Source organism: Lycorma delicatula, chromosome 2, assembly GCF_047948215.1.
Source record: "Lycorma delicatula isolate Av1 chromosome 2, ASM4794821v1, whole genome shotgun sequence".
Taxonomy (NCBI): domain Eukaryota; kingdom Metazoa; phylum Arthropoda; class Insecta; order Hemiptera; family Fulgoridae; genus Lycorma; species Lycorma delicatula.
The window spans coordinates 111105834-111122993 of NC_134456.1; the positions used below are offsets into that span (position 1 = coordinate 111105834).

General features: G+C 30.4%; 1 protein-coding gene across 6 annotated transcripts in view; it reads left to right on the forward strand.

Moving 5' to 3' along the window:
- LOC142319125 (uncharacterized) overlaps positions 1 to 17160 on the forward strand; it is a 223095-nt gene that overhangs the window by 79344 nt on the left and 126591 nt on the right. For all 6 annotated transcript variants that reach the window (XM_075356059.1, XM_075356060.1, XM_075356062.1 and 3 more), the window contains 3 exons: positions 1008 to 1094; positions 6596 to 6712; positions 8655 to 8841. In XM_075356059.1, the coding sequence (XP_075212174.1) occupies positions 1008 to 1094; positions 6596 to 6712; positions 8655 to 8841 (391 nt within the window). The remainder of the gene's footprint in view (positions 1 to 1007; positions 1095 to 6595; positions 6713 to 8654; positions 8842 to 17160) is intronic.

Genomic DNA, 17160 nt, shown 5'->3' on the forward strand with positions numbered 1-17160 from the left:
TTTGGCTATACCTTTAGTCTTCCAAATGACCTTATCAGTTAGTAAAGATTTATTTTGCATGACTATGGATGTAGGATAATGTATTTTCAATCTGTTGTTTATGACAAACTTCCAAACAGTTGTGATTTTTATTAAATAGGTATAAAAACTTTTCAGGTAAAGAAAATATAGAAGTACTGTCCTAGTTTGACTATTATATGATTAAGTAAAAATATTGTAAAAATGAATTATTTTGACTATTAAAAGCTTCTTTATTGATGTTAAACCTATTGTTACATTAAGATTAAAATTACATTTATTAACATTATAGCTATTACATTACATTATATTATATTATAATATTACATTTATTAACATTTGTTACAATTATTAGCATTAAAAATTCTGATCTCTGTTGTTGTTGCTAATGGGAGTAATGAGAAATAATTTTTGTATTGGGGAAAAAAGTCAAGTCATAGATTTAAACCATAACCTTCCTAGAAGGGAGAGTACCACTCTGCCCTGGAGCTTGACAGATATAGAGTAGTTATATTTATGTTATTTAATTTTGTAAACAGCCCCCTAATCTTTGAATATTCATTTTAATTACATGAAAAGTAATAATGTAATAGTCAAAATGACTAGAATTTGTTTCAGAAAAATTTACATTATTAATAACAATATATATTAATATTAATAAAATTAGTAAAAACTTATAAATGAATCTTAGTTTATAGTTAATATTAATTAATAGCATTGAGATTAATAATTATTAATTATTTTTATCTTGACTGTTAATCAGTTTGCGTATTCAATCAGTAATGAATGAATTACTGCTGTCCTCAGATGGTTTCTCCCCACTGGCTCAAGACATTGTACAAAAAAATTTATTCTGTTAATAGAAAAAAATATTCAGGATTAAATATTTTTTGAGAAACTTTTCCAAGACACATAATCATTATTGATCGATTTATTTATTGTTTAATGGAAGTTCAGTTCGGATGTAATTGCATTTACTTTTTTTACAGTTAATGGAACTGAGAGAACAACAGGCTGCATTATTGGCACTTAAGCAAAAAGCCCAAGAACAATTAAAAGAAGCACGTGCAGCACAGGTATGAAAGATTTCATAAAAAGAAAATTTTCTTTTTTTTAAGAATAAAAAAATTGAACGTACACTCTTGTTCTTGCATCTCATGCATGACTTCTGGTTTGTTTTGATTAGAGGCTGAGGGTTGTGCGAAATTAACTAAGTTTCTTTAGGCAGAATTGGATGTTAATTCTATGTTTAAAAGTAGAAAAAAAATTCAGTAGAAGCTCAATAATTTGTCATGGCCAGAACTAAGGGTTACCAAAACCTAAATAAAGAAATTGTAGAAAATCTTTCAAGCAAATAATGCAAAAATAAAAAAATACCCATTTAAAAAAATTATTATAATTTTAGTTAGCTCAGTACGTTGTTCTTTTTACAAGAAATCACCTACTTTACAGAATATGTATGAATATAATTTTTTTTATAATTAACTCTTGTGCTATTTTTCTTTAACAAAGTTTTTTTATAGTAAAAAAATCTCTGTAATAGCTAGCTTATATTAAACTTTTTAACTAGTTTTGAACTTTCTTTATCTTCTTTTTTTGTGTAAGGAATCCATACCAAACTGCAATATCCTAACTTACTTAACAAACAAAAATTAATTTAATTACTCATTTTTAATTATTTTGAATTTAAAACAATTAACTTAAAATATGTATTAATGGTGGTAATTGGTATCATTTTTGTATTTATCAATATCTATGTACATCTGTGTATATCTTCATATATATATTTTTTGTGTGCGTGTGTATGTCAACTCCTAAACGGCTGGACCGATTTTGATGAAATTTTTTGTGTGTGTTCAAGGGGATTCGAGAATGGTTTAGATTCACAATTTGGTCCGCTGGAAAATGTTTTTTAATTAATTTTTTATTTATAACTAGTTGTTGATCTTGGGGTGGTTAAGGTTCACAATTGGATCCGGTAGGCAGGGCTGCGATTGCGTTTTAGAATTTTTTTTAATTTTTGGCATATTAGTCAGACCCGGTAGTTGGTGCTGCAATTGGATTCTAGGAAATTTTTTTATATCGCTGCTTTTTCGCATATCAGTTACTTGCTTTGTAGCTTAATGTTGTTATTACATTAAAATTCGTATTTTTAACGGACTTCTGTGTTTAGAGAGTAGTTTGAATTAAATCCGATATGTAGTGCTGTTCTGACAATTGGGTTTATTTACATTCTGACTTTTATAAAGTGAAAGGTTGAATTTTATGAAGTTCCGTAATGTTCTGTAAGTTTCTTAACGTTCAGTATTAATTGCAGTGATTTTGCAGCCACAATCCTTTTCGTTAAAAAATTATTTTCCGCCGAATACTGTGATTAGAGTGTAGTGTGAATTAAATCCCAATAGGTAGTGCTGTTGTTTTGCCATTTGGATTTATTTACATTCTGACTTTTATAAAGTGAAAGGTTAAATTTTGTGAAGTTCCTAATGTTCAGTTTTTTAAGATTTTATGAAACTTTCAATTGTGTTCATTTAATCTGTATGTATACTCAAATCTAGCAAGAGCAAAGCGTTGCCGAGTCTGCTAGAATTGCGTGCTTATTGAGAATATTGTATTATATTATTATTTATTGAAATAACGTGATAAAGTGTAATTAATAAATATACATTGTGCAAATTTGTAAGGTGCAGTATTGAAGTAAGTATTTTATATGTTTTTTCATTAGTTTTTAATGATATATACACGTGCATTCAATAACAATCAACTTAACCTACAAATTTAAATTGTCAGTTCTCATTTGATTCTATGCAACTTATGAAGAGTATTGAACGGCTCTTTGAAAATAAAAATGTTAGTTTATAAAATAAATTATAACATTTATAAAATTGAAGTATAAATTACTTATAATAATTTACTTATAATAAAAAATTTAATGCATATTTAAAAAATTGAAGTTATAATTTTTGTAGCTGATTAATTTTACAAAAAAACTTCTAAATTGTTTTTAATTTACAATTATCTAAAATTTGGTAAAATAGATGTTAAAATAAAGAATGAGAAAATAAATGAAGAATAAGAAAAATGATAAAATTTTCTACTAAAATTTTAACTACGTTGCTTTTTTTTACAGTGCTTTGTTTTATTAATTGATTAATTAAGCTATCACATGGTTATGAAACTTCAAAATTATTAAATTAAAAAAAATGTAGGAGGTACTTTTTTAGAATGATCTTAAGTGAAAATTAGCAGTAATGTGGATAAAAATTTATTAATTACACTAATTATTAATTTTACGGCATTTCGATTTTTTAATTCAATTTTCATCAGACATATCAATATTAAATGAAAATAAATATTAACCATACTACCCATAATTAATCAATAAATCCATTACAATAATGCAACAATCACATACTGATTATGATTAGTATTGATTGAGTATGATTAGTACTATTAGTATTGAGTATGATTATTATTCATACTAATAGTCATATTAATGAAATTTCGTCCACATTCTTGCTAATTTTAACTTAAGTAAGCGCTGGTAAAAACGGATTGGAATGTCATTAAATCCGTCCTTAAAAATTAAAAATATAAAGTAACACAAAACTTGAGAAATTAGACCCGTCATTAAAAAATAATAAAAATAAACCTTTAAAAACACGCCCGATAGAATCATCCAGCAGCAAGGGACATTTGTCCAGGTCTGCGATTTGTAGGGAGAATTTGTAAAACTCCTGCGCCAACTTTGCATTCCATTCCATTCTATAACTTAAATAAGTTACTCATATTTATGTGTTGTTCATTTATTACAGAACAATGCCACATCAGGACAATGACTGTCGGGTCCGCTAGTATTTAATTAAGCTTTTGTTGGTAAATTGCTATGATGCAAAATGTCTTTTCCCTCAATGGGTTTTTTTATTTTAAATTTTGTAAATTATCTTGATTTGTTTCTATGTTTTTGTTGAGCAGAGACACATAACCGTTTTAACAAAGTTGATGGGTGAACTTAACTAGACATAGCAATTTATTTGATTGAGATTTTAACAATGTCTGCTATTTCCTAATTTGAAATATTCACTGATGAGTTATTCCCTCTTTACAAAAAAAAGAAAGAAAAAGTATTTACTTACTCAGGATAGGCTTAAAAATATGAAAAAAATTAAACCCATTTCTTTTTCTTTAATGAGATTACGAACATTGACTGCTTTGATAATTTTGTCCAAAGGAATTTTGTAGCGTATAAAAAATATGATGCCTGCTGACTGGGATTCAAACCCATGACCTCCGAATGAAAGGCTGAAATGCCACTAATTTCTTTTTTGCTTTAATTTACATGCTCATTATCCATTTTAATAAAAGACTTAAGTGGTTAAAAATTAAACTTGAAGCAATTTTCCTCAGAAGGTTTCTTTTTATTTTGAATGTGTTTCCACTCTTCCATTTTTTAAGATTTATTAGCTGAGGATACATTTTAATAAATTTTTAAGGGTGATAAAGCAAATGGATCTGTAAAAACAGCTCTCAAAGATACTTTTTTGAAATTTCAAATTATTGTCCATTCATATTTTGCAGGGAGTTTTTTGTGATTTATTTGCTATGAATGTATTCTAGTAAAAACCTTCAAGAGGATAAGAATTAAAGGAAATAATATTCAACATAATTTATATTTTTGAGGTGTGTGAGAAAAGTAATGAGACTGACTTTTTACTTACCAAAGTTTTTATATTTTTCAAACACAATATTATCCCCTTCATAATATTTCCGTTGGGCAGCTATACACTGGCGGAGTCATTGTTTCCACTCCTGGTAGCAGCGCTGGAAAGCTTCAACTGGTCGGTCACAGTCTTTTGAATGTTCTCCAGAGTTCCAAAATGACATCCTTTTAAGACATGTTTCAATTTCGGGAAAAGGAAAAAGTCACAACAACTCAAATCAGGTGAAAGGGGGGGGGGGGGTTGAGGAACCGTAGGAATGCGTTTTGAGGTCAAAAATTCTGCGATGGAAATGGCCGTGTGACACGAGGCATTATCATGATGAAGCATCCACTTGTCTGCAATGTCTGGTCTCATGCAAATCTCTCTTTTCCTGAGCCTTTCAAGGACACTTTTGTAAAACACGTGGTTGACAGTTTGTCCTGGAGGAACAAATTCTGTATGCACGATACCCCTACTATCAAAAAAACAAATCAGCATGATTTTGATCTTTGATTTGCTCATTCGACATTTTTTCGGTTGAGAAGATGACGGAGTGTGCCACTCTTCGCTTTGCCGCTTTGTTTCAGGATCGTACTCAAATATCCAGTATTCATCACCTGTGATCACACGATTGAAGAATTCTTGGTCATTGTCAATCCTTTCAAGAAGATCAACGCACACATTTCTTCGATTGTCCTTCTGTAAGGTTTCTTGTCACCAATTTCACACAAACCTTTCACATGTCCAAATCGTCTGTCAAAATTTGATGTACAGTAAAAGTGTTTAAATTTAACTGTTCACTCATCATCCTTATTGTTAAACGATGGTCTGATCTCACAAGAACCCTCACACGCTCAACGTTTTCGTCAGATTTTGAAGTTGAAGGTCTCCGTAAGCGAGATTGATCTTCAATGTGTTCTCGGCCTTCCAAAAATGATTTGTGCCAGCAGAAAACTTGTGCTCTTGATAAGCAATGTTTCCCATAGGCCTGTTTCAACTTTTCAAAGGTCACACTTGTGGATTCCCCAAGTTTAACACAAAACTTGATTGCACAATGTTGCACTAAATTCCGATGCTCCATTTTCATAACACACAACAAAAACACATCTTCATTGATGGCGCTGTCAAAAATAATGTGTTGGCTGAACGGAGTTGAAACTTGTACTGAGCATGTGGAAGGGATGAATAAACCGGTCTAGCACAGACCGGTAGACACAGCGTTGCCAGATTGCTCGCAGTGTTACCAATTTCATTTTTCTCACACACCTCGTATTTTTGAATTTTAAGTGAGGTTCCCTTTCAAGTTATAAGTTATCATATATAGAGGAAACTTGAATAGTTCAGTTTATATAGTGTAGTTTACTATAACTATGTATCACTCGTGATATATTTGTTATAATAATAGTATATAAAATCTGATTATTATAAGTATTATGATAAAGTTGTAAAAAAACATGCTACAAAATTTATCTTTCATGCTTGGATGAATTTGGGTGGTTAGCCTGTAGTTGCTTAAAAAAGGAAACAAATGAATTAATAATTGTTGTTTATATTTATAAAAATAAGTAACCGTAGTGCAGTGCAATTAGTAAAAATAAATACACCTAAAACTAAATTTGTTAATAATGAAAATTATACATAAAAGCTCTTACAAGTAGCTGTTAAGAATAATCTTTATATCATAAGCATCCATGAAATAAATCATGCAATGAAAATAAAAATTCTTAGATAGGTACTGGGTAAAATTGTAAATAATGGGTAAACAAGGTTTTTTACAATTTATGTTGTAAAATTGTACTGGGCAAATTGTATAAATATTTTTTTATCTTAAGAATTTTGGTTTTGATTTTTGTTGACAATTATTTGATTTTACACAGGGTGCCTTGCTGGCTGCTCAAGAGACAAGAAGTGATGGTGTTTCTGCTGTTCAGAGTTGTAACAACATGGAAGAGCGTTTACAGTGTTTACAGAACTTTTATGAAGCTCGTAATGAGGTATGGTGATAGCAGCTTATATATTTTTATACTGCTGTAAGTGGCAATTTCAAAAAGATGTTGAAGGTATTGAAAATGTTATTGAAATTAAAAAGGAACCTTTTATATTATTTTCCGTAAGCTTTTTACCCAGGATGTGCTTGAATCATATTTATTTTTTTTTACAAAATGTAAAGTTTGAAATGCAAATCACTTCATGACCAAAAAATTTTTCATGAAATGAAGTGGTCTTCATTTCATGCTGCTGTAGGCCAAACTGGGTGAAATCTCTGATGAAAATTTGTTCACAGCTGCAATATTTATTACTTACATGAACTCTGTATCACAACAGACATAAAAAGAATCATTCCATCCTTTTCATGATTAATTTAAAGAATCTAAAATGTTATTTCTTAACAAATAATAAGTTATATTATTCAAATATTTTGTAAATCGAAACTAACTTAATTTAACTTTGACTTATCAGTTTATGTTACACTGAATTAAGGTTAGTTTTTAAGGAATGTTATAATCACTCTTCTGTAGCTTTATCTTGTTAATATTATTACAATTAATATTATTACCTTATAATGCCTAATTCTGTTTATGAACTATTAATTCAGTTAATTTCTTAGTTGAAGAAATTGTCTGCTGAATTTGATTGTACGATGGTGAGCTCTGTATTTTCAATGCAGATTTAGGGAAAAATCTAGGAAAATGGATTTATTCAATTTATTTTATAATTAACACAGAAGAACAAGCAGAACAAAAACTAACAAAAAGAAGTTATGTTTTGAAGGGAATCATGTTTTGCATGAACAGTGAGAATATTGCAATGAGTGTTAAATGGTGCTCACTTTAAGCAAAAAATGGCAGATGGGTTGTTGCTGATGAGGCTACTGCTTAGAACAGAATTGTAGAACAGTATTCGGCTGAAAGGGAATATCATCTCTTTGGAGAAAATACCTCAAGTGTAATGAGTATTTGCCACCAAATTTTTCTAGCAAGTGTCAGGTATGTTTGCTTTATCTGATTGGAAACGTTGTAAGTGTGAAGTATGTGCTCATCTGCTGCTATGAAATAAGATTCAAATTGATGGGATAGTTTCGATAATAATATTTGCATATGGGGGGAAAAATAAAGACCCCCATACATAAAATGTTTTTACATCAGATTACGAGATTCTAAGATGTTAAACTATCTTAATCAGAGGCATTCCTCATTCCCTTCCTCTACCATCCTCCATCCGTTTCTTTCATCAATTCTTTTTTAGGTAGCAGTTAAGAAGTTAATCTCTGTTCTGACTCTGTCTATAGTACTATGCTTGCACTTCCTAGTTCTTGCATTTCTTTATTGAAGATCAGTAATGCGTTGAATCTACTTGCCATTGCACAAAAAGCTAGAAAAATGGCTGACATAAAGCTTGCAAAAATCTCTAGAAATCTAAATCTAATCAGTTCAGTGAGATGCTATTATATTAAATAATTATAGTATTACCTTTTACTTATATTAGTTTTTGTTGAACTAATGGACATAACTTAATCAACAAAAATAAATAACCTAGTTGCATATAAAAATCATTATTTGTGGTCTGTACAGTTTTTATAATTAAAGACACAACTAACTGATCAAAAGATTTACTAAACTTAATTTTTTAAAGTTTAAAAGATTGCCTGTATGTATAAATAAAGGAAAACTGAAAGAAAAATTATGTGAAAAAATGTAATAATATATTAGGACAAAGTTATCTGGATGCATACTCTTAATTCATACTTTCAACAAATGATCATGGATTTGAAAGTAATTGGATGATTGTTGTTAAAAATTAAAATCAAAATGATACAGTTAAGCCACAATTGATAGTTAATTTATTGAAGTAAAGAAAAATGTATAAGTTGTCAGGTTCAGACTTTTTTCTTTTAACTTGTTTTTGTAATCAGCTATTTTACTTCTGTTGTATCAGTTGGCTCAAGTGATTGGTTGTGATGGTGCTAGTGGTGATTCTGCTGTAGGTGAAGTAATTCAATTACAAAATAAGTTGGAAGAATTACAGACTAAGAAAAAGAAAATAGATCAGATGGTAGCACAGTTTAATAATGGTGCATCAAATTTGACTGTGTCGAATCCAGTTATTGCTGCCTCTGGTGTAGGTGAGTTTTTTATTTTACAAAGGATTTGACTGTTATTTAATTGAAATTTGGATTTGTATGAGGGTGAATCAAATTTAAACGGTAATTTTGCTATTTTACGCAGCAAGCAGTTCTGAGCTGAATTGCAGAGTGAGCAGGTTAATGTTCGGTGTGTTAGAGAGGGGAAACCCAGCTTGGTTAGTTCCTCTGCTCTGTTCTATTGTCAGTACAGCCATGAGTAAGCAAGAGAGGTTCTGTCATCTGTTGCACAACATATAATCATAATGTTTTTAACTAATGAAGGCATTAAACCTGCAAGAAATTTAACTCGTTTAAAGTTACAGTTTGGGGATGCTGCACTGTCCCAGAACTGAGTGTATATGTGGGTCAGACAATTTAAGGTCAGGCAAGAAAGTGTAGAAAGTAAAAGTTATGATCGACACCCAAGATCAAGTCTCACAGCTGACAACATCCTTGTAATTTGAGAGCTTATTGAAGGTAATTGCAGGTTTATTGTTGAAGAAATTTCATCAGAAGTGGGTATCAGCTACAGTGCTCAATCCATTATCACTGATCATCTTGGCAAGAAAAATTAGTGCTTCATGGGTTCCGAGGTTGTTGACCAAAAATCAAAAACAGGTCACGTTCGAGATCTGTGAGAGACTTCTGAATTGATTTCTGCAAGAAGGGAACAATTTTTTGAGGCACATTATCACGTGTGATTAGACATGGGTACTTCATTACACTTTGGAGTCAAAAATGGTGACTAAGGAGTGGGAAAGGAAGGATAAAGGCTCCCCAGTGAAGGCCAAAACCCGTCTGTCAGCCGGAAAAGTTCTTGCAACGATTTTTTTTGACATTCATTTTTTTATGCATTGATTTTCTCCTCAGTCAACAAATAGTGAATTTAGCTTACTATTGCAAGCTGTTACAGTCAACTAAAGCTGCCTTACTATATACACTAATATGTGCCTTCATATTGTTTTGTTGCTTCTTGTTTGTTTTGTTTTTGTTTTGTCGTTTGTTTCAACAAAAGACGGGGTATGCTAATCAGAGATGTCATACTTCTCCCTGACAATGCCCTGCTGCTCACCATGATTTTGACAAGAGATAAATTGGAAAAAATGCACTGTGAAACCCTCGACCACCATCCCAGTCTAGATTTGTCCCCTGTGCCTATTTTTTGTTTGTGCTCTTGAAAGAATCACTTGGAGGGGAACGATTCGAAAACAATGAAGATGTCGAGGAGCGCATGCACAATTTGTTGACAACTCATCCTTAAAATTTTTATGAACAAGGAATATTCAAGCTTCCAAATTGTTGGCAAAAGTGTGTAGATCATGCAGGAGATTATATAGAAAAATGATGAAGGTATGAATTATTAATCAATAAATTTATTTAAAAAAAAATTACTGTTTACATTTGATTCACCCTCGTATATGTGTACATACTTTCTTATTGACACCTATGCATGTGCAATAGGGAGATAGATTCTAAAAGTAAGTTTGCTTTTATTTATTTGTAACTCTATTATTTTATATAATACCCTATATATTTGAATGTTTTTTTCTACTTTAAAAATGTATAACTCACAATCTTGCTGCAATTTTTGTTTATTTTCATGACATTTCTAAAAAACTGGGTGAAATATTTTATTATACACATGAATTACCTACATGTTATCTCATCTCTATAGTTATCTATGTGTTTTCTTCACACAATATCACCTCCTGCAGGCCCTCATTGAAGGATTCTTTGCCACGTCACTGAGGTATGCAGCCAGTATTAAGTTCATCCATGAGGTTATTTATTTTAAAGCTCTGAGTAGCTATCTAAACTTGAATCTTAGAATAGGTATAACATTAAGAGATCATTTGATGATAATCCTGTATTATAGGGATATGTTTGAAAATCTTCTGCTTAAGCTGTTAGTGCAAATAATGCTTTAGTGGAAACTTTAGAATGCAGCAGTGTATATTCTACTAGAAGAATAATGCTGTTCACATAATTCCTGTGCTGACTGTTGACTGCCAAAGCTTCCAAACTTTGTTCAGTATTTGAAAATTCAGAATTTGTGGAATGAACATTCACAAACTTTAATTTTTCAGCTTTTCTAATAGTCTTGTCAGTCATAATTAATTTATTACTAGCAGATCTTTGCAAATAAATTTATACCATTCATTATTACTAGGCTAAAAATATGAAATTATTAAAAAATTTATTATTAAAAATTGATGGTTCTGTTTGGTTCTTAGGAAAGTTGTTTACACACTATATTTAAGGTTTAATGTGAAACATTTAGAAAATAAATAAATTTTATTTTGGTTTTTGTTCTTTAAAAATGGAGTATTTAATCCAGACATATGCATCAAAATTGGTATATAGAACTAGGAAATCAACTGGAATTTTGTATTGTAGTTGTATGATGGCAAAGGTCATTTTTTCAAAGCCTTCTTTGAATTTCTTTTTATACATTTAAATTTAAATCATTCAAAAAGTATGATTTGTATTTAAAAATATGTTCAATTTTAGTTTGGTAAAACAAAACAGAAGTGTCATTATGTGCTGCCAACAGATTTTAAGAGCAGCAGAGTGATTGACTTTTTTTTGCTTTATGATTTCACTACATAAGCTTTAAGCTTGCCTATGGGATATGAAAATGAAATTTTGAACCATATGACAAATACCATGTCCGACAGGGATTCGAACCTGGGACCTCCGAATGAAAGGCTGAGATGCTACCACTTCACCATAGAAAACACATGATCTCTGGCCATCATAGTGAAGTAAAATTTACTTTACTGACCGAGATAGTAAACATATATGCCTGTAGTTTTAATATTTTTAATTATATTTCATAGGAATAGTGAATATATTCTGAATAGTGTTAGTTTTTTTGTTATAAAACTGTCATGAGTGATCCATTGAAGCAGTATTAATATATAATATGATAATTAGTTTACTTCAATCCCACAAACCACTACTCTGCTTGATTCATTTAAACCAGTGGTTCTTAACTGGGGTTGTGGGAAGGTATTTTTGGGGGTGCGGGAGAAGCCTCTAACAATATACATATATTATTTTTGCGATATTTGAAAAGTATGTATTTGAATTTTCAATGACATCAACCAATTGTTTTTTGTCTAGTCATTAAGAAAAATAATATGGTTATAAAAAATTTACATTTAAAAAAAAAATAAACAATAAATTTCACTAAAAAACGTGTTTTTCTAAACCTAAAAATCAAAATGTATTTTTCAATGGGGTGCGGCTCACTTAAAAGGTTAAGAAACTCTGATTTAAACTAACTATTGTCAGAACATTAAAACAAAAATAAACCTGAAATTCTAGCTGAAATGAAAATGTATAAGAAGCTGAGATCTCAATGTTCTGCTATGATAATATGAAGTAATGGTTCCATATCAAACAAAGCCAACAAAAAATTTTTTTTTTGTTATTGACTATATGTAAAAATAGTATTATGGGAGTGGTAAACCAGATATAATTGAGTTTTATAATGACTCAAAAAGTGCTGTTGGTACGTTTAATGAAAAATCCCCCCCCTATGTCTTGCTCAAGAAAAACTAAGAGATGGCCTCCCTGTATATTCTGTGTCATAATAAATAGTACTGATTAATTCATATTGATAGATCTTCATCAGTCAATTAAAAATAAGAAGAAACTGATGCCAAGGAGAAATATCAGTATCCAGCTGACAAAAACACCCTTTCAAGAGATGTAAAAATATCATGAGCATAATACTGAAAATGTTCTTGCTATGGCCACTAAAATTGGAGATGATATTTCTCAAACATCACCATCAAAAACTTTTGTGTTTTTTGTCAGAAAAAATAAGAAGGAAGACATGTTTTGTGTGCACTAAAAGTACATTATCATATTGCAAAAAGTACATTTCCGTGCAGCATTGAAATTCAGCACTAACACACTGAATTTCTGCAGTGTGTTAAGAAATTTCTGCAATTTGTTGTATATTTTTGTTGGTGCTGCAGGAAATAAAAGGAAAGTCAAAAATCTTTGTAAAACACTATTCTGTTACACTGTTAAATAAAATAACATTTTATTTAGATCGGAATGAATAAAATTTTTTTAAGCATTAATTTACTTTTTTTATATTTTTCAGGAGTAGATTGTCAGACCAATCTTATGAACAGTGTGTTTTGTAAATACTTTACAGAAAAAGTTATTTGAAAATTTATAAGTTGTTAAGTGCCATAATCATAATTGTTGTAGTTGACTTGACATGAATTACAAATCACTTTTAATTGACATAGCCATCCTAAAAACAGTGATAGCTTACTAGGGAAAGTGCGGAGTGATATGGTTCCTGTTTTATTCACTAAACCAAAAAATAAATGGTTGCATATCAGCACAATTAGCCTACCAAAGTATAGATAAAATTCAGCTATACTAGCAAACCTTCACTCTGTTCCTGCAGGGATTGGATGTCATTATTCTTAGAGAAAACAGTTCTCATTAGTGCTACTTTTACCTAAGTTGGTTTACATACATCATAGCTATAAGATAAACATGACAGCCAGTATGAAGCAACAAATTAATGTACCCCTTTCATTTGTGAAACAATGTTATATACATTGTTTCATTTTATACAAATGGAGCAGTAGTTTGAGAAAATCTTTGATCAATATTTATCGTGTTTTAGCCTAAAAAAAAAATAAATGTTCAGATTTTTCGTGTGAGGAATCAAATTTTGAAAAAGCTCTGATCACTTTTTAAATGAAGGATGTAGCAAGAATTTGTAAATCAGTTACAAAACAGTAAGTTGTGGATGACATATCTGATCTGAAGATTAGGCTCCTACAGTACAAAATATGAGTTGGTGCACTATGTCTGTCGCATAGGCCAATACGTATATCTCTTATCACTGGTTGTCCATCTGTCACAAACATTTTTATGCAAATTAGAAAAAGTATTTATTTTAATTTGCAATGCAGTTGACTCCGGTTTATTGGGACACAACAGGACTGGAGCATTTTGGCCCACTTAAACAGCTGGCCCTAATAAACAACTTCGTAAATTGTAGCTTATATGTACTCTATTGCATTAAACATAATACCCATACACATTCTATATGCAAGTTCTACCAACATACACACGAGGTATGGTATAATGCAGTCGCAAAAATTTAATGTGAAAACCAAATTCTAAATTGGTTAATGTAGTTCAAAATACCTCTTCATGTAGCTTACTGTTAAAAATATGTATTGTACTGTTTAAGTAGGCTGCATGTAGTAACGAAACTAACTGAAAGGAAATGATTGATCATTATTTTTTAGTGCCTTCAGATCTCAAAATAAAATTAAATGTTTTTTGTGTCCAATGTTTAAATAAAATAGATTGCCATGTATACACAGCATAAAAGTCTTACCTGATTGTTCTCTTTGAAACAATTTGTTCAACCTGTACTGTCATTTTCGTTTTAATGATTTACAGTCATCAAAATTTGTACAGATTTTCTACTCCAATTGAGGGACTGCCTTCGCTTCCATCCTGCATAAAATACCATTGAGGTCCACAATAAATTTTTTTCATCTTGAATTACAACTTGTATTTCTGGTTCATTTTCAACATCATTGGTTTTATCCATTGTGCTCCATGTGGGCTGGAATTTTTCTATAACAGCGATGTCATATTTCTTTATTTGTATGCATTCATTATTTTTGTCAATTTACATGAATTCTTGATAATTTTCAACTTGTTGCAGTGACATGTTACTGTCATGTCCCTGCATATTTTCTGGCTCTTCTTCTGGATTAGAAAAACCACATTAGGCAAAACAATTTTTTATTGTTGTTTTACTTCTCCCCCAGCTGTTGGTTATGAACTGAATTGCTTGCAACAAGTTGACTCTTGCACTTACTTTTGTAGCTGTAGAGCTCAAATTCAGTAAATTTTCCTCTATTTCTAGAAGAAGAATGTGGTTCACCAACTTACATCGGTAAATAGACTTCATATTTTTTATAATTCCTATGTCTAATTGTTGGATGAGGCTTGTTGTATTTAACAGTAAAAATTCAATAGTAATGTTTTTTTAAACAGTTTGGTCGCAGATGAGCAGCACAATTGTCAATTAGAAGTATAGTGTTTCTTTCTGCAAATTTTTTCTGCAACTCAACATCCTGATTGCTAAGTCATTCTGAAACGATTGCATTTGTCATCTAAGCGTTTTTATTAGAAATGTAATGTACCAGCAAACTGTTCATTCTAGGCCATTTAAAACAACAAGGCTTGGCAGCCTTCCCAATTATGAGTTTTCATTTGTCACTTCCCAACATATTAGCACAACAAAGCACAGTAACGTTGTCCGTAGATTTTTGAATCCAGACAACACTTCATGTTTGTAGCACAAGGACCAATCCGGTGTAGCACGATAATACAGTCCCATTTAATCGGTGTTGTAAATGACAATGGCAGAAAAATTCTGAAGAATTTCAGGGAGTTTGATAGATTTCTATGAAGCAGCATTTTCTGTATCAGCAATCAGTTTTTTACCATGAGCTTCCTATATTTTATCTGATTTCTCATTTTCCAACAAGATAACAAGCCTTCCACTGCTTTAAATTTGTTATAATTAAACTTTTTAGCAAAAACTTGTGCCTCGTCTTTAAGCTTTAGACCATTGACACTAACACCTTGCAAAGTTGGAGTGGTGAATTTTCTGAGATGTTCCATGATTTTTTTAAATCCATTCTTGGTGTATTTTATCTTCTTAGAGTACAATACGAGCTATCGTACTTTTCAGTACACCAGTTATAGTATATGCTGGCTTAGGTTAGGTAGATACATTTTTATTTTGTCAAGAAGCTTTATTCGTTCACCCAATGTCATATCTTACACAAAATTTTAATTCACATTCTAATTAACTGTTAACAGGAGATTAACAACAAAAATTGACACAGTTTAAAAACATTGATACAGGCCTATGCATAAAAATGTCAGCAAAATTTGTGATACAACTGGAAATAAAAAATCAAAAACTATAACTTCAGATAACAAAACAGCTGGACAGTAACAAAAATGAGAGTTATCGTACACTCTTTGTTGGTAAAATTAAATTATTCACACTTGTGAAATAAAAAAAAAACTAAAGAGAAGCATGGAAATATAAAGTTCAATGTACACTATATGAAAGACAAGTGGCAAACCATAAATTGCAAAGGAGCTAGTCGTTTGAGATGGGCATGACTCACTGAAATTCTTAGAAACCGTAATTTAGAATGGATTTGTTAAACATCGATCACATCACAGGTGATGTCATGTACTATGACAAACTCCTTTGTTACGATTAATTATGTTTGTTATTATGATTATCATTTGATTAATTATTTATTATTTGTTATGATTAATGGAAATAGCATCATTACTGCAGTTTATCTGTTAAAATGTATACTGCCTCTATCTCGCACCATTATCTAGCCACATAATTCTCAGAACCACAAAGTTTGTTGTTCACCACTGGCCATATTTGTTTTTAATTAGAAATATACATCAGATATTGGCCCAAATAAGTGGTGTTATCAACCAAATAAATGAAATACTTATCTGTGTAAAATCTTATTTCGTTTTTGTTGTAAAGAACTGTCCCTAAAAACCGGCTGTTCCAATTAACCAGTGGTATATGGAATCTACTGTATTATTTTTTATTACTTGATTTTTACTTCTCTTTTAAGGAGGTAAATTAGTTGAGGTAATTTTTAATCAATTTGAATAAAGGATTCTTCAATAAGTAAAGGAAGGAGGTTGTCATTTTTTTACATTCTAGCCTTGTTCTTCAACAGCCTGATTTCAATGATTCTTTTGTTATTTTGTAGAGGAAATACTCTGTTTATTTGATGAGCCTGTTGTAAGTTTTCCAAAAAAACTTTAAATGAGGACTTTCTCAATGAAAAATGAAATTAAATGCACTGATGATTTGAATGATTTTTGATACTTTTTTGTATCTTGGTTTCTTTTTCATTTGGGTGGAATTTTCTTAGCTGTATCTAGATTTTAAATGAAATCAAAATTAACATTGCAAAATAAGCTACAACAAAACAGACTTCAAAAAACTCCACTAAAAATTAAAAATACACTTTCTGATCCTGTCTAAATTTTGATTTTTTTTTCTCTGCTCTTAATAATTGTTACAAAATTGGTATTGTTTTTAATAAAAAATTGTGATTTGTTTTTATTTGATGCTGATTGAAGTAAATGTTGAATAAGAATTGAAAAATTATTCTTTATCTTTTAGTGCAGTTTTTTAAAGTTGGTTTTATTTATTTATATTTTTACAAGTTTTTCTATTTGTTTCATCAAAGAAGG